Source organism: Opisthocomus hoazin, chromosome 10, assembly GCF_030867145.1.
Source record: "Opisthocomus hoazin isolate bOpiHoa1 chromosome 10, bOpiHoa1.hap1, whole genome shotgun sequence".
Lineage (NCBI taxonomy): Eukaryota > Metazoa > Chordata > Aves > Opisthocomiformes > Opisthocomidae > Opisthocomus > Opisthocomus hoazin.
This window is the reverse complement of record NC_134423.1, coordinates 10,286,513-10,304,408: the sequence shown is the minus strand read 5'-3', so window position 1 is coordinate 10,304,408 and position 17,896 is coordinate 10,286,513. Positions and strand designations below refer to the sequence as shown.

The 17,896-nt window shown below is 38.9% G+C and overlaps 1 protein-coding gene across 5 annotated transcripts in view; it reads left to right on the top strand.

The window, feature by feature from the left end:
• The window catches only part of HERC1 (HECT and RLD domain containing E3 ubiquitin protein ligase family member 1), a 108,503-nt gene that overhangs the window by 67,892 nt on the left and 22,715 nt on the right, over window positions 1-17,896 (top strand). For 4 of the 5 annotated variants that reach the window (XM_075431288.1, XM_075431287.1, XM_075431286.1 and 1 more), the window contains 16 exons: window positions 267-787; window positions 2,864-3,639; window positions 4,817-5,015; window positions 5,975-6,135; window positions 7,549-7,665; window positions 7,839-8,070; window positions 9,217-9,341; window positions 9,610-9,830; window positions 11,028-11,296; window positions 11,791-11,843; window positions 13,087-13,287; window positions 13,911-14,085; window positions 14,837-15,107; window positions 15,975-16,188; window positions 16,942-17,198; window positions 17,762-17,889. In XM_075431288.1, coding sequence (XP_075287403.1) covers window positions 267-787; window positions 2,864-3,639; window positions 4,817-5,015; window positions 5,975-6,135; window positions 7,549-7,665; window positions 7,839-8,070; window positions 9,217-9,341; window positions 9,610-9,830; window positions 11,028-11,296; window positions 11,791-11,843; window positions 13,087-13,287; window positions 13,911-14,085; window positions 14,837-15,107; window positions 15,975-16,188; window positions 16,942-17,198; window positions 17,762-17,889 — 3,920 coding nt within the window. The remainder of the gene's footprint in view (window positions 1-266; window positions 788-2,863; window positions 3,640-4,816; window positions 5,016-5,974; window positions 6,136-7,548; window positions 7,666-7,838; window positions 8,071-9,216; window positions 9,342-9,609; window positions 9,831-11,027; window positions 11,297-11,790; window positions 11,844-13,086; window positions 13,288-13,910; window positions 14,086-14,836; window positions 15,108-15,974; window positions 16,189-16,941; window positions 17,199-17,761; window positions 17,890-17,896) is intronic. The other variant, XM_009943332.2, reaches the window with a different exon arrangement.

The window sequence follows — 17,896 nt, the reverse complement described above, 5'->3', positions numbered from 1 at the left end:
TCAAGGCTTTCTGGGTTTCTCACTCTGTCCCTCCCAGCAAGTAGCTTTATGTGAGAAACCGTGAACTGTTGTGATTTAATCATCCTTGAGTTTGAAGGGATGCAGGTTTTGATCAGAGTTAAGGTGGATTTCCTAGGGACCCCAAGCAAAAAAAGGACAATGCTAGTTATTTTTTCTATTCAGCAGGAGAGCTCTGTATTTGTAAAATGAGCTTCTTCAGGTGTGGCGAGAGAATAACTTCTAAACTGTTCTCTTTGAACACTTAGGTGAAAATCTGTGACATGCAGATGCGTGGTACCCCAAGAGATTTGCTACCTGGTGACCCCATCTGTAGTCCTGTTGCTGCAGTGCTGGCGGAAGCCACTATCCAACTCATTCGCATCCTTCATCGCACAGACCGTTGGACACACTGCATCAATAAAAAAATTATGGAAAGACTGAATAAAATCAAAACATGTCTTAAAGAAGCAGGCCAAAAGCTGAAGAAAAGTCGCTCGGTTCAAAGTCGAGAAGAGAATGAGGTGAGAGAGGAGAAAGAAAATAAAGAGGAAGAGAAAAGCAAGCACAGTAGGCATGGTCTGGCTGACCTGTCAGAACTGCAGCTGAAGATGCTCTGTGTGGAAGTGTGGCCTGTTCTAGCAGTAATTGGTGGAGTTGATGCTGGTCTGAGAGTTGGAGGTCGATGTGTGCACAAGCAGACTGGACGTCACGCCACCTTGCTTGGGGTAGTGAAGGAAGGCAGCACATCCGCCAAGGTCCAATGGGATGAAGCAGAGATTACTATCAGGTATCCTAATTTCCTGCACTTTTCACAATCTAGTGGTGTTTTGGGCTTGGAAATCTTCAGAAGTAACATACGTTTTACATTAGGGTGGTGCTGATCAATTATTTTAAGCTTACAGTTCAAAATTTGGCTTTTTAAAACAAAAATATTAGAAGTTAAATTTTTACGCTATGTAGTAATAGAATGCCTTGTATCAAAATGAATTTGATAGCTTTGAAGTGATGAGCATCATTAGACTTCTTAGACTTGGCCTCTAGGTTTCAGAGTTGGGATGTGACCAGCTTGCCAGTTTTCCTAGATCTGAAATGAGCATTGGTTGTTTTAGAATTGGTACGTATTGGCTAACTAAGGCATGATTGCTGTCTTAATTTACTACAGCTTCTTGGTTATGTCTGTAAAGAACACAGATTTTTACTGGGGTTTAGCGTAGACTTTTGCTGTAAATGGTGAACCTGGTTCTGCAGAGAGACCTGCTTTCGTCTGTCAGAGTTGAGAGCAGGCGTCTTTGCTGTGTTGTTGTTCTGTTCTGAGGGGACTGGAAATTGCTCTGTGGGGCTGGAGTGGTTCAGCTCAGGAAATGGGACCTATTTAGCGGTGGGCTGGGTGAGGGTACTGGAATTGATGCTGCCTCGAAGTAGTGTTTGTGCATTCTCTGACCTGCCTTAGAGAGGTAAAGGGATGCCCCTGTGTTAGATGGCGATGCTCCGGAGCTGTTCTGCAGGCGAGAAGTGGGGAGGAGGCTGGGAGGAGATACTCCCTTTGCCACCTGGCTTGCAGAGATGCCTGCAAAGGGAAGGCACGTGGAAAGAAACTCTGAAATGAAGCTAGTGTCTTCTCTGGGCTCTACAGTGCTCTCACAGGAATGGCCTGTGTTTTTGTGTGGAAAAGATTTGATTTACTAAATTTCTTAAACTCCTGGCTGTAGCTGAACCATAATCTTATGAAGAAATTGAGCTTTGTTTTTTTTTTTTTTTGCCACCAGTTACAATTACACTCTGAAACAACGGAGGTTGATTCACCTCCTAGAACTGTTGCAGCCTTGTGCCTATTTTGTCTTTACACAAAGGCTGTTGTCCCTTTAGCTCAATGTACTGAAGTGCAATTGATTGTTGAATTTAGTTCCGGGTACAAGTCCTTTCGAGTATGCCCATGTGACAGTATAGTCTTAAAGTAAGTGTGGCCTTAAAATAATGTGAAATATTATTGGAGTGAAGTGGTACAGCACTTGAACATAGGCAAGCTCTTGGTAATGCATTGAACTAAGTTCGGGATGTACCATTGTAAGATGGGAAAACATTTTGGGATAATAAAAGGAAGATTTAGAAGTCCTTTATTTGCTGGATGTATAGAAAATACTAGATACATGGAAATACAGGCTGGTGAATTTTTGTCCTGCTTAGAGTGAAAATTAGTCAAATGTAACAGTCCTAAATATTACAAAATATTATCACTAGATATAGATGGACAGATAGACAGACATATATTACGTGTGTCTGTTGGGTTTTCTGACCCGTGTCTTTAAATAGTCACTGTCCTCTCCAGGTAATCTGTCCTGACATAACCAGAGAGAGAATTATTGTGAGATACCGGTAGTGTGCTCCTTGTGATGAATGGTTGAACAGGAACATGAGGTCAATCAAAGCGTTTTCTTAATGTGAAAAAAGTTTAGGAGTGTTTTCTCTCTAAGCTTTCATACCTATTCACAAACTCAGTTCAGGTATGATGGTAAAATATGGCTTAAGGTAGTTTTTCTTAGTAGAAAAGTCTGTTACACATTTCTGAATAGCAGCATAGCAGAAACCTCTGTCAGCACAAAATTAATAACTTCTATGACGCTTCTGGGTTTTAATGCTTGTTGTTGAAACCTTGTGCATGCTTTGTTGCCTTTACTCTGATACCATATCTCCCCATTTTCTGATCATAACTTCATTTTCCCCTGTTCGCATTTAATTTTTAGAATTGGTTTGTTTATTTCATTAGATATGTTTTACATCTTACTTTGCCTACATTATTTCCTATGCTTTCCTCCTGTCTCTCCCTCACTTGCTTTTTCCTGTGTCATTCTGATCTTTATTAAAGCTTCCCAACTTTTTGGTCGCCTAGTGATACTCCATTGTATAATCTGGAGCCCTGCGAACCGCTGCCTTTTGATGTTGCAAGATTTCGTGGGCTGACAGCTACTGTGTTGCTGGACCTTACCTATCTGACTGGTATTCATGAAGATACGGGAAAGCAAAGCACCAAGAGACATGAGAAAAAACACAGACATGAATCTGAAGATAAAGGGGAATTGGACCAGAAAATAGAGGGTGATGTTGTATCAGATATAAGATTAGGACAAAGTGCTGATGATAACAAAGGACATAGCACTACAAGCTTGAAGTCAGAAAATGAAATTGCTTCCTTTTCGTTAGAGCCATCAACGCTGGGTATGGAATCCCAACACCAAGCTGCAGAAGGAAGAAAAAAGAACCATGAACATACTTCAAGAAATCATGACATAGTGCAGTCAGAAATCAGGGCAGTACAGCTATCTTATCTTTATCTTGGTGCTATGAAGTCACTTAGTGTTCTTCTTAGTTGTAGTAAATACGCTGAACTACTTTTAATACCAAAAGTCCTGGCAGAAAATGGTCACAACTCGGATTGTGCTAGTTCTCCGGTTGTTCATGAAGACGTTGAAATGCGTGCTGCCTTGCAGTTCCTGATGCGACACATGGTGAAACGGGCAGTCATGCGTTCACCGATTAAGAGAGCTCTAGGACTGGCAGATTTGGAACGGGCACAAGCCATGATCTACAAATTAGTGGTTCATGGGCTGCTGGAGGATCAGTTTGGTGGCAGACTGAAACAAGGTACATTTTCATAATTATGGAAATATAGTGCTGAATTATTTTTTTAAATATCTATTAGAATTGATAGTAGTAATGACAATACAAATAACGTTATCTTGTAATTTTGTAGTGGTTATATTTTGGGGGAATCTTAATTGGACAGAGGAATTTTACAAACATGTTTTACTGTTTTGTAAATATTATACTGACTTTTTTGCCTTTTCTTTGATTCCTTATTTTGATAAAAAGTGAATGTGTATCAGTCACTCAGAAATAGAAGAGTTTCTAATTGGTCTTTAGTATTTTTTAAAAATGAGCAGTTCTGTATATACTTGTGAGAAGGATTTTTGTGCGACGTAGTATCATAAAGTTCACTCTTTTAACAAGAGTAAACTTTATGATACCACGTCACATACAAATTGGGATTGTATGCAGTCATGCTAACAGATGCTGTTGAGCATGTGTATGTTCAGGGTGTAAGTAACCTGTGTTTCTGTCAGTGAAAATCTCTAAATCAGTTGTGGGGTTTTGGGGTTTTGTTTTCTGAATTTTTTTCCTGAGATATTTGGCACTGTGCTAACAGAAGCTGAAGAGAAAATGTGTATGTTTAAGAAGAAAAGGAATAATACATGTATTACGGTCTGCATCTTCAGGGAAACCATTTAAATCGGCTTAAACAAAAAAAAATCTAAAATATTAAAGCTAATTACTGCTCTGTCTGGTTCTGTATTGTCTTAGGGACAACTTCCAAATCATCCAAAAAACCCTTCAAAAATCTATTACTTAAACAGCAGAGTTAAAAATAGCTTTACAGTTAATCAGCTCTGTTTCCGTAACTGAGACTTCTTTCTCTTCTGCCTAGGAGAATAATCCTAGCTGTTACAATCAGAAATCTAAATGTCTAAATCTAATTATCGTAAGATCTAACCAAGTAAATGGCTTCTGTTGTCATCTGGAAAGACTGGTTTACTGTTTACCTGGTGTCGGTATGATGACAGCAAGTGCCGATAGACTCATTTCTTCACAGAAGTCCAGGAGTTATTGGCAGAAGTATTTGTATGGTGTACATTTTTGCACACCTCTTGCTTTGAGGGGAATTGTAAATAACAGTAGTTATTTTTGAAAGTTTAGCCACAGCGGCTGTTTTGCTCTATGCAATTGTATTGATGTTCCTGTAATGTGCTGTTTTGTGTTGCAGAAGTAGATCAACAAGCAGAAGAAGGCGATCAGTCTCAGCAAGCCCAAACACCAGTTACAACTAGCCCTTCTGCTTCTAGCACGACGTCTTTCATGAGCAGCTCCCTGGAGGATACTACCACTGCTACTACTCCAGTAACTGATACTGAAACAGTTCCAGCTTCGGAATCACCTGGTGTTATGCCTCTCAGTCTGCTTAGGTAAAGTATCTGTATTTTCAGCATATATGATTTTGTGGGTGTAGGAAACCAGTTGTATTTTATATACAGTGTATGTCTTTAGCTGTCTGAGCTTTGGAAAATGTTTGTGTTTGTGTTTACTGTCAAGAACTGCCTCTGCAGAGGACAGAGTTTGTTACTTTGCCTTGCAGGACATGTGTTACTAGAAATAAAAAGCTGTTAAGCTTTTAATATACACTGTATATGTATGTAGCATCTGAATTCTTCGTGACAGGAGAAAACACCTTCCTTATGTTGTCCTTCAGTTCTTGTGCTTATTTGGTATAGTTTAAATTACGAATCTCTGAAATTTTGTGTTTTTTACAAATAGTTGTCGATTCTCAAACTAGACTAGATCTTAGTTTGTAGGTACCATCCTGCAAGCTAAGACCTCATTTCATCCTGCCCTCACGTGCTGAAACGGAAGAAAGATAAAGCTGGTTAATCTGCAGATGCTATTTGTGATGTAGAAAGAGATCTGCTTTACATTGAATAGAGTCCTGTCCTAAGTTTCTTCATTCTGTTGGTGTACCTGACCCCTGTTTGTGGAGGCTTTGCACGTGCAATTTGACAAAAGCCGGAACAATGTCCTAGGACCGGGAGAGTGCAAGATACTCACCTGGTTTATTGGTCAGGCTGAGTTCTGAACCAAGTGGGGAAATGGGCAGACTGTCTACTTCTCTTTTGTCTCCTCAGACACCTCTTGGTCTATGAAGGCTTTTTTTAGGTCCATACTAGAATCTTAACTTTCCAGGCAAAGGTGGTAGGGATGAGCTGTTCTGACAGGGTTTTTCCTGCCTGCCCCAGTTGCTCCTTACCCTTACAAAACTCATTTGCTATAAAGTATGACTTGCCAAGTGCACTCTAATTTGTTTTTCTTCTGTTAGACCTTTTCCAGCATGGCTCTTTTTGATATAAATGTATATTGTTCTTTTTTAAAGGCAAATGTTCTCCAGTTATCCTACTACAACTGTACTTCCAGCACGACGTGCTCAGACTCCTCCAATATCCTCTTTACCAACATCTCCTTCAGATGAAGTTGGAAGGAGACAAAGTTTGACTTCTCCTGATTCCCAGTCTGCGAGACCTGCCAATCGTACAGGTAAACTTGTAGTCAATATAGACAGAAATGTGGACAAGTTAGTAAATTCGCAGATGTTTAGTGTAGTTTTTTAAGACATTGAAAGCCAACAGGATTTCATTTTAATGCAACCTAGCATGCAAAGCATTGCTGAAAACCTTTTAATGACTATTGTAGGACAAAAAGCTGTTGGTTGTCTAGCTGTAGACTTTATCAGGAAAATTAAATTAGTTTTTAAAAGCTGTGGAATGGATTACAAACTACATGTGTAAAACAAGAAAGCAGTATAATTGGTAATTACTTCGAAATGTTAATCTGATTTGGGCTTGTTTCCTTGGTCGTGTGCCACTGTTCAGTCCACTAATTTTCTAGCTTTTGTTAGATCATATAGCATGCAGAAGACAAGAATTGGTGTATTTTATGATGCATACACCAGTGTAGCTCCTTCCAATTAAACTTGTTTAATGAGATAAAACCTTCATGGGCTCCTCATGCTGCTGTCTGGAATCATGTGAAGGTAATGGGAGGCTGTGATGCAAAGGAAATAATGCTGAAAAGAAAAATACAAGTCCACATGTATGTGTTTTGTATTAATGGAATAGAAGAGACTGAGTAGAACTATATTCTCCAGGTTTCGTACCCAGCGCTGAGAAACAAAGTTCATGCTTTAAAATTCCTGATACAACTTTTTATTCTTGCTCATCTATCCATGATATTAGTTGTGTCTTTCAGCTGTTTCATTGCTGCGTAGCAGCTTGTCTGCTCTGTTTCACCACATCTCTGTGGGGGTTTTTTTGTTTGTTTGGTTGGTTTTTTTAATGAGGTGACTTGCTTCTAGTCATGATACAGTCTTTACAAAACTGTCTGTTTGCACATGGTTTGTGGCTTCAATAGTGGCAAATGATAAAGAAACTATTTTTTTGGGCAGTAACTGACCTTTTTAGAGTCACTTGAAAGACTCTTTGCACAGAAATACAGCAATTGTCTGCAAAGAGATTTTTCAGATAGGTCACCAGCTTAGTTGAGGTCTTTTTCTGTACCTTAAGAGGAATGTGTATTGGTGCCATCTCATGATATCTGGGAATCTTGGATGATTCGGACAAGGATGACTTTAGTCTACCTAAATATAAATCAAACAGATAACTTGATACAAATTTAAATGGAAATAAACTTCTTAGACATATCTTAATTTCTTCTTTGGATGTCATCAGTATCCTACTTGATTAAACAGAAATTTACATGATATGTGTGATACCAATAAGAATGAATGCCATCTGGTTTCATTGCAGGAAGTATCTTACTTTGTTGAAAGTAGTACAGAGGAAAGTTGTTAAGGGCAATTATTCCCTTATTTGAAGCTGATATGTCGAAGTAAGAAAGTTACACTAAAGAAAGATTTATGCACTTTACATTTAATGTTTTCTGTCTTTTAAGCTTTGTCTGATCCAAGCAGTCGACTTTCAACATCCCCTCCTCCTCCTGCCATTGCTGTTCCGTTGTTAGAAATGGGCTTCTCCCTCAGGCAGATTGCAAAAGCTATGGAAGCTACAGGTAATCTATAACTATAAAATCAGTTTAAACTGAAAATTAGATAAATATGAAACACTTTTTTTCCAGTGGAATACTTAATTTTTAAATTCTAGAACCATTTGTGGGGAACAAAATGTGGTTTTTCACCATCAATGATATATTGCAATTCTGAAGCGTGATTTTCCTGCTTTCAGGTGCCAGAGGAGAAGCAGATGCACAGAATATCACAGTGCTGGCCATGTGGATGATAGAGCACCCTGGAAATGAAGATGATGAAGAGCCCCAGTCAGAAGGGACTGCAGATTCACGACATGGGACAACAGTCTCTGGAAGTGGTGGAAAATCTGGTGATCATTGTTATTTGCAGTCACCAGGTGATATCCCTTCTGCTGATGCCACTGAAATGGAGGAAGGCTTTAGTGAAAGGTAAGATGTAGTTTTCTTACAATTGCTTCTAATCCATTGCTGAAACGGAAAATCTCACCAGTTCATTTTTGATGGCAGAACATTGCTTTGCAATGCCACTTTTGAGTTTTGTTACAACATGAGTAAAAGCAAAGATGCAATTAAATTAGGCGTACATGGGTGCCTTATTTTGCAGTACTGTTTGCTCACGGAACTGGGGAAGGATGTAACTGAACATCCTTCCTTCAGAAAAAAGGAAGGAGGAACGATAAAAATAGGGCATATAGCTTATATTTTACCTAAAAGACCTAGTAATAAACCAGAATTTCATTGGAGTATTTTTTTTTCTTCAATGTATTCATGAACAGCTTTTTTTCTACATTTTTCTTTTAAAATGAATTCTTGATTTGTCCTGAAAGGATGAAACTGAATTGAAGTTTATATTCTCCATTACCTTCGCAACCTTAGATCTAAACTATCTATTAAAGGAGGAAAGGTGGTTGGTTTTCTTTTGTTTTGTTTTTAATGCTAAAGGCAGTGGTTATATTTTTAAATGACACTTTTAGGAATTATGCCACCTTTTTTGTTAACAGGGAGTATGACAATTACAAGAGGTATTTTGAGAACACTTTCAGATTCCTTGATCCTACTGAGATACATGTTTTGAAGCTTCCTCAGTTACTTTGCCCCAGGTGACCTGTCATTTCATGGAGAACTCACAGATTTCAGCTGGGAGAAATAAACTAAGCAACAACTGTTACTAAGTAACTTAAATTCATGTTTTGCAAAAGAGGGAAGGTCTGAGGCAGCAACACAGAAATATTTCTTCTAAATAGGAGAAGAAATCTAGTTTGAGCTGTAGTTAACATTGACAGCATAAAATGCTCTCCCAAGATTTCTGCACTGCTTTGGCACAATGGAAGCATTGAATAGGTGTTGATATTGCTGCCTCTGAGTTGTTTGAGGTAAATCTCACAGTCAAAAAGAGAGCGAATATGTGCTGCAGTGGAACTGAAAATTCTTGAATTCCAAATTCCCTTTTTTTCCTTCCTTGAAAGAAAGAAAAAAAAAAAGCCAATAAATATGATCTTAGTATTTTTCCTTCCTTACTGTATGTGGCTGTTTAAAACGTGGTTTGATATACCTGTAACTTACAAATTCTTGCAGCCCTGATAATATGGATCACGTGGATAACGCAGCTTCTGCCAGTGGACCTCCTTCTAGAAGTCGTTCCGCTGTAACGAGAAGACACAAATTTGATTTAGCTGCCCGGACATTGCTAGCACGTGCGGGTAGGTATACGGAAAGACTTCCAAGGTCTTTGCTTATTCCGTAAATGCAGAGGAGGGGGATTGGTACTTGGTGTGAAAGTTATGAAAGTTGCAAAACTCTCGTTCTCATATGTGCATCAGTGTAGATTGAACTACAGTATTTATGTGGTAATAAGTAGATTATGTTTAGCAGAAGAGCTAAAAACAAGCAAAAGGAAGTTGAAAGTACAGTTATCTTTATTACATGCAAAATAAAAGTGCTATTTTTGTTTTTCTTTTTTTCCTTGAGCGGGATTATACCGCTCTGTACAGGCCCACAGGAATCAGAGTCGGAGAGAAGGGATATCTTTGCAGCAAGATCCAGGGGCGCTTTATGACTTCAACTTGGATGAAGAGTTGGAGATTGACCTGGATGATGAAGCAATGGAAGCTATGTTTGGGCAGGACCTGGCTAGTGATAATGATATTCTGGGAATGTGGATCCCAGAGGTACTGGACTGGCCTACCTGGGTGTGTGTGACTGCAGCGGGGGCTGCTTTAACTTACTGTTTTTTGCATGTTCGTGTTTTAAAATCTAAAGTAACATGCATATGCTTATAGCCTGTTTAAAAAGATCTTGCTAAATGCCAGCAATGCTTAAAATCTGCTTGTATTCTGTAGCTTCCCTTTTAGATTAAGAATAGTGCTTTCTTGTGGTTCTTGCTTTGCACTTCTACACGTATGTAGTTTTTCCTCTCCCTCCCCTGAAAGATGAGAACAGAACTAGTATAGTTGTTGTTGTGAGAATATTACTTAGAAATCAAGTATGTATTCTAGATTGATTAGCTTTGTGGTATAACAAACACTGCTGTAAATGTTTGTTCTTTTGATAACAACAACAATAATAATAACAACATCTGATCTATAGCAACATAATTTGCACTTAGATCAATTTTTCTTAGTTTAGTCATGTCAGGTATTTCATTCTCTGGGAAGGAGATGGTGACAGTCCTCACTCAGTTGTTGTATAGCCCACTAAAAATATGTCTGAAATGGGAAAGAAATATAATAACAGCAGCTTGTTAATCTTTGGAATATCCATGTCAAATTAGATAAGCAACCCACAAGACTTAGCTTTTGTCTCTTAATGATGGTGTTACCTGACTCTGATGTGGAAGTGAGTTTCAGTACGCATGTTGAATTTTTCAGCTTGTTTCACTGGAACATCACAATGAAATTACTGACTTAGGACAGATATTTAATTATAAACCTTGGAATTTAATGACACAAATGATAATTATTGTTGCTCAGTAAATGTAAAGCCCAATTGTCTGGAGAAGGATTTTTTTTTTTTCCTTTGTTGGATCTAGTCTAGTCAGGTTCTGAGGAGAACCAGATAACTTACAGACAGCATTGAATGTGACCTAGCAGAGTTATATGGAAGAAGTTACCCTGGCAAGAGTTTTGAGTTGGAGCTGAAATGCAATAGGAAAACCTCATCCTCTGAAACTTCGCTTCTGAATGTTTTTCCTGTTCTGAGATTGTCTTTCTTCATTATGTCATCAGTTGTCTATTTCTGCTTTGCTTTTGTGCGAGTTAACCATGTAAATATCCCTGTGTGTGTAACAGAAATGGGCAGGAACATGCACCGGAGAATATTGGCCTGTTTGATATCTGATATGGAGAGATTTATTCTGTGCAATAATATGTGGCAATCTTACTGTGCAGCATGTTTGTGAATCTGAAGACAGAGAAGAAGTAGTGGTTTGTGAGCTGTGTGAATCCAGCGTTGTCAGCTTCAATCAACACATGAAGAGAAACCACCCGGGCTGCGGTCGCAGTGCGAATCGCCAGGGCTATCGTAGCAATGGTTCTTACGTAGATGGGTGGTTTGGTGGGGAATGCGGAAGCGGAAATCCTTACTACTTGTTGTGCGGTATCTGCAGAGAGAAATACTTAGCCCTGAAGAGTAAATCTAAAACATCAACTTCTGAAAGGTACGGAAGTATAAGATGGTGGAATACTCTGTGTAAGGAAAAGAAACAACTAAAAAATGTTTGTGAGTGTCAGCGTTTTAAGGATTTGATTGAAAAAATTAAAATTGCTATCAGAATTTGTCTTTCATTCTCTGTACTCAAGAAATGTGTATTTAGAAAAAAAGTTGTCTTGATATTTCTATTTTTTAAGTGAAAACCAAGGAATTATTTCTTGGAATGTTGCCTACACTCTTGTTGACTTTTGAAAACTTGTTTTGTCTGACAATTCCAGTGTTTTTTATGGGCCTTTCCCACATTAGTGCTGCAAAACGCTTCCACCCTCCGCAGACACTTCTAGAAGCCCTTTTAATTGTTTCTGTTACTAGCCATTTCTGACATCATATATACATTGCCCTAACAGTAAAGCAATATAATGGTAAACCAAGTTTTAAATTATGTATTTATATAAATTATCAGATCCATTCAGTTATTTTCTTTGTTATTTTTTCATACAGGTACAAAGGCCAGGCTCCTGATCTAATAGGTAAACAAGACAGTGTCTACGAAGGTATGTTTTTAAGTTGCTGAAGATATTAAATACTTCAGACTTGCCCAGTGTTTTATTTTTCCATAAAGGTACTCCTGAAACTGGACAGGAAGGTATACTTCAAAATCTTCTTCAGACTAGATGTATTTTAATGTTTTTTTTGTAGTTCATATGGGAAAAGAATCAGTGACATTTTTCCCGTGTCTTTCATCTGAGTAGCTGAGATGACCAGTACTGAAGTTCGGGTGAGAAGGTGGTGTGGGTAGGTGCTGTATCCAGGACTGCACATGCAGAGCCTGGCGTTCAAATACATTTCTTCTGCTCCCTTTGTAACAGAAGTTAATTAGCATAAGAATCTTAGAAGTGTGCCGTTAGGCTTATTCTTACTTTTTCTACCTTTGTAGTAGCTGAGAGCGTCCTGAGGACAGCTTTCACTTCAAGAGATTATTTCTAGTGATTGTAGAAAACCTCTCCCATATGATTCCTTGATTCTGGGCCTTTCTGTAGCTTGTATGATCGCAGTTGTACGATTGACCACATTTGTCTATTTAAGAGTCAGTGCTCCAGAACTTAACAGCAGTCCACCTTCCAGTGGATTAAAGGGGTTCAGATTCTACCGTGTGGGGAGTGAGATAAGAGTGGTAGAGATCAGGAAATGTAGGTCGACTGCTGTGTAAACGGCTGGGAAGTGAATGGAATGCAGAACTGAATTGCAGTTGTAGTGCTTTTCCTTTCTCTCCTCCCTGCCCTTCCGGGAAGGAAAAGCACAAGCCTGGGTGTACAGCTATGACCGAAGAACTCATGCATACTTGTTTGATGAATATGAAGACGGAGCTTTCTAATATCTAGTGTCTTTGCTGTGGAGTCCTTTGGAATATGCACCTGTTGTCATATATGACTTAAAGCACAACTGTATGTCTGCACTCTTCACTGTATTCCAGGTTTTGGAGTTGTCTTGTGCTAGATGTGAGGACCTCTCATTTCTGTGTTTTAAAAAAACAGCTAGTTTGATACTGCAGAGAATCATCCGTGAAACTTTGCTGCAGTAGAAGTAACAAACAAATGCAGTGGAGAGAGGCAAAAGCAGGATTTTTTCTGATTTTCTATGTTATGTCTATGCCAACATCAGAAGTTGAGTATTTAAGACTAGTATGTTGCAGATTGCAATCCACATTTTATACGCTGTATTGGTTTTTCAATTAATTGAAATTGTTTACTATTTTAGCTTTTGTAACCAAGTCTAATTCTGTTTCTCCAATTCTAGAAGACTGGGATATGTTAGATGTAGACGAAGATGAAAAGCTGACAGGAGAAGAGGAGTTTGAATTACTGGCTGGACCTCTTGGGTTAAACGATCGCCGTATTGTACCTGAACCTGTACAGTTCCCTGACAGTGACCCTCTGGGTGCTTCAGTTGCAATGGTGACAGCCACCAACAGCATGGAAGAAACATTGATGCAAATAGGTAAATTTGAAAGGAATGTCATTCAAAGAACAAATAACTCCCCTTTGGTGTGGTTTTATGGGGGCAAGGCAGAAATACTGTGACAGTCTTTCCTGCCTCCCAGGAGGAAGTGAAGACGGGGTTCTAAACTGTCCTTTTATTGTAGGGGAGTTAGACAGAGGAGTGTGAGGTGTTTGTACTGGCAAAAAGCTTGAAGCTTTGATTTGTTAATAAAACTGTGACCGTAGTCCTGCAGTGGATGCCAGTAGCATGTTTTGGAGAGCTCAAAGATGGATTCATGGATTTAAATTAGGACCTACTGACCAGCCTGTTGAAATGTAGGATCAGTGTATACGTTTAAAGACCCCTCTAATGGAAAAGGGAAACAGAGGAATTAACATTAACTTGGATATTGTCAAGTTGTGCTCATCTGTCTTTGCAGATAAGGAATAATTTAATTATAGAGTGTATTTCAGGAGTGTATTTTCCTCTTGGTCATTATCGCTGTAGTGCTGTATGTATGAAATGTTGAAAAATTAATGAGTAATTTGCAAACTTAGGCTGAATTTGCTTCTGCGCTTATTACTATATGATAATGTTTTGTTTGTATTTAAACACTAATGCAAATCATCATTATTTCCAAGGCTGTCATGGCTCTATAGAAAAAAGTTCTTCTGGCAGGATAACCTTAGGAGAACAAGCCGCTGCCTTAGTCAATCCGCATGACCGTGTGATGGCTCTAAGAAGAGTGACAGCTGCCGCCCAAGTCCTCCTTGCAAGAACGATGGTTATGAGAGCGCTCTCACTTTTGTCTGTCAGGTTTGTGGCATCCTCGGCAACCCTTCCACCTTTCCATTTGGAACCAGTTATCAAGTCACGTTTGATAGGGATGCAGTTTTAAGCTCTTGGGAAAGTGATTCTCATGTGATGTACTTACATCATACTACTAAGAGAAAAAGTTCTGTTGATTTTTTTCTTTTGAACCCTATCTTCAGAGTTCATGAAAGAAACTGCTACATCTTGTATGGAAAGTGGACTCCAGTAGTATCAGCCATTCAGAACATAAAGATGCTGTGTTTGTCAGTGGATTTTTGTTCAAGGCAGGTATTAGAACTTAGAGGTAAACTTCAGAGAAAAGAAGATGAAGTGAAGGAGTTGTGGGACATGAGGATTTAAAAACAGGCTTTGTATGAGATACCTGTGCGACTATGAAGACATTGCAGAAATCTGACATGTGCATGTACATACTGTCATAGCGCAACTCCAAACATGAATTATCTATGTAAATTTGTTCATGATTGATTCCAGGTAAACTTACGGATTTTTGCTAGGGCAAGTCTATAATGTGCAGCTCTTTTAAGCTGAAGGGCAAGTCTTCAGCTTAAAAGAAAAGGAGTGGTCAGGCTGCAGCTTCATTCCTCTTTCTTCCCCTTCCGCCTGCATGGTAAACAGTGTCAAGCTAATCAAACAGGCAGTGTTCACTAATGGGTTTAGAATAGTTTTATCCAAACATTACTTTCTTTTTAAATGTGCTAAGAAAACCAAGAGCATTTGTATTCATTTTTGACAGTGGTTCCAGTTGTAGCCTGGCAGCTGGTCTTGAATCCTTGGGATTAACAGATATCAGAACTTTGGTCCGTTTAATGTGCCTCGCTGCAGCAGGGAGAGCAGGCCTCTCCACGAGTCCATCCACTATCTCAAGTTCAACAGAGAGAGCTAGAGGAATACACAGCAAAACAAGCAAGCCTATATCTTGCCTGGCCTATCTGAGTACAGCAGTGGGCTGTTTGGCATCAAACACTCCTAGTGCTGCAAAGCTGCTGGTACAGTTATGCACACAGGTAGGACCGTTATTTCAATGTGAATGTTTATATCAAGCTACTTTTACGCGAGATAAAGCGATCCATTTTGTGCCTATTGATAATTTCTGCTTTTATCTTCTGAACTGTGATGAGACTGTCCCCAGTTTGCGAATCTCCTTAGAGTCCTTGTTGATGACTTTGCACAAGGGTATGTTTTATTGCTGGTAAAAATCAAGTAACTTCACTGTTTTTTTTTCTGGGTACTCTTTTCAAGTGGAGAAAAATGGATGTGTTTTTTGTGCTGATAAGGTTTTTCTGTTAAAGTTTTGAGGTTTTTAATTGAGTCAACTCTGTGTGGAGCACAGTTTCTTTAGAAAGAGATGATCTACAGCTGTGGACTTGCAGCGGGATTTCATATGTATCAGGAAACTTTAGAGCAATCAGAGTAATTTTTTTTTTCTTCTGAGTTTGAAATATAATTGTGGAGAAGTATGAGTGTTGGGTGGGATAACAGATTTTATTACATGTTACTGCTTTTTATCCTACTGCTAGGTGCAGAGCTTTATAGAAGTTCTTCTATAAGCTCCTTAGTTCTTGCTGGTATTCTTGGTTACTTGATACTTTTTTTCCCTGTCTTTTTTTTTTTCTTTTATTTAAATCCATGAGTCTGGATAGTTGGGTCCATTAAGACCAGGTATTCCCCAGACTAGAAGACTTAAATAATTTAAGTCCGCGTTAAAATCCACATGATCTTTACCTGTTAAAAGCGTTTGGGACTTGAGAATTTCTGAAAAAAAAAATGAAAATCTTTAAAACTCTGCATGGTCTGTTCAACTAAAAATGTTTTTCAAGATTAATTTTTCTGTTTGTCCTGGTTATTTATTGTCTTTAATTATTTATTTTCAGAATTTGATTTCTGCAGCAACCGGTGTAAACTTGACAACTGTTGATGATCCAATTCAGCGAAAATTTTTGCCGAGTTTTTTGAGAGGAATTGCAGAAGAAAATAAACTTGTCACATCTCCAAATTTTGTAGTTACTCAAGCACTTGTAGCATTATTGGCAGACAAAGGGGCCAAACTGAGGCCAAATTATGATAAAGCAGAAATTGAAAAGAAAGGTATGATATAGCTTTGTTTTTAAATGTTAATTATTAAATCTTCGCTTCCTCATTTATATTTAAGGAGAGACTTCCTAGAATAATCTATAAATAAATACACTCTCAAAAATGTACAAAACTTGCTTTAATCAAGATAATCTTATAGTTTAGTATGCAGATTTTACTTAAAAATATGATATTATTACATAGGTGCATCTTTTGCCCCTGTAAGACCAGTCTGGATGTGTGTGTGCTCAAAGCCGTGTAGCTGAGACGCTGCGCCTCGGTTGTGCCGAGGTTGATGAAATGAATGGCAGTAAAGGCGAACTGCTGCTGTTCCGGCTCCGGCGCAGAAAGCCATGCTTCGCCGCCGCGCATGGCTGGGCAGCCACAGAGCAGCCGCTGTACCTCTGCACCGGGCTGCTGCGGTGTGATGGGCAGCGAGGGACGCAGCGGCCGCAGCAGCTGGGCTCTGTCGCGACAGACGTTCTGTGCAGAAAACACTGGCTCTTTGAACAACCGTTTTCCATGGGTTGGGAATAAGGCTATTCCTAATTTTGTTCTTCAGGGGTTTTTGTGACATTTTAAACAGCATGATTTTTCTCTTGGTATCGGAAGAGCGTTTGTTCTAATAGTTAACATGATTGCAAAGTTTTTATAAGATGTTTGTTAATCACTTCCTTTTTTGCTGGAAATTGTGGCTAATGCTGTGTTCATTTGTGTAATTCTGTTTGGTACTCATCTAGGCATCATCTCATTGTTTTGTTTAAGCAGGTTTAATTGCCCATTTGTATGCCCATCCTTCCTATGATCCTTCTGCTGTAGGCCCTCTGGAGCTGGCTAATGCACTAGCAGCTTGCTGCCTCTCTTCAAGGTTATCTTCACAGCATAGGCAGTGGGCTGCTCAGCAGCTGGTGCGAACACTTGCAGCGCACGACCGAGATAATCAAAGTGTTCCTCAGACCCTCGCTGATGTGGGGGGAGACTTACGAAAATGTTCCTTCATAAAACTAGAGGCTCATCAGAACAGGGTAAGCATGACTTCACCCAGAATTGCATGATTTTAATACTCTCTTTTGTAGAGTACAGAAAAAGTAAAATACTATTATTTTACAAATACATTGACTGAAAGATTTCCCACAAGAAGTAACTTTTTGGAGCTAAAGTAAGTTATTGCTTGAGGATACCTGTGATGCAGAAAAGTGCCTAACTTCGAAGCTTCATTCAAAGAGGATATGAAAATTCTCACAGTACGTGAAGTCAGCGGAATCACCCTAAATCTTTTCTTAGACTAGAGCTTAATTTGCATTAATTTTTCTTTCACAGTAGTTAACGTCTTTGTCTAGTATTCTGTGCAGTAGTGGCCCTTGGAGTACAGGTCTGAACAAAATGTAGTATCCTTAGAAAGCATGCTTAATTACAGTACACAATACTGTGAAAGTAGAAAAATCTACCTTGTTTGATTGTTACAGCGTATTGCAGTAACGTAGCTAATCCTCCGTCCTGTAGGTTAGTGTTTCCTTAATAGTGAACAAACATACTTGAGCTTTTGGTTTAAATTCCTGGTTTGGCATAATTACTTTGGTATTTGTAGGTCATGACATGTATTTGGTGCAATAAGAAGGGACTTTTGGCAACTAGTGGAAATGATGGAACCATAAGAGTGTGGAACGTTACGAAGAAGCAGTATTCATTGCAACAAACGTGTGTGCTCAGCAAGCTGTAAGTT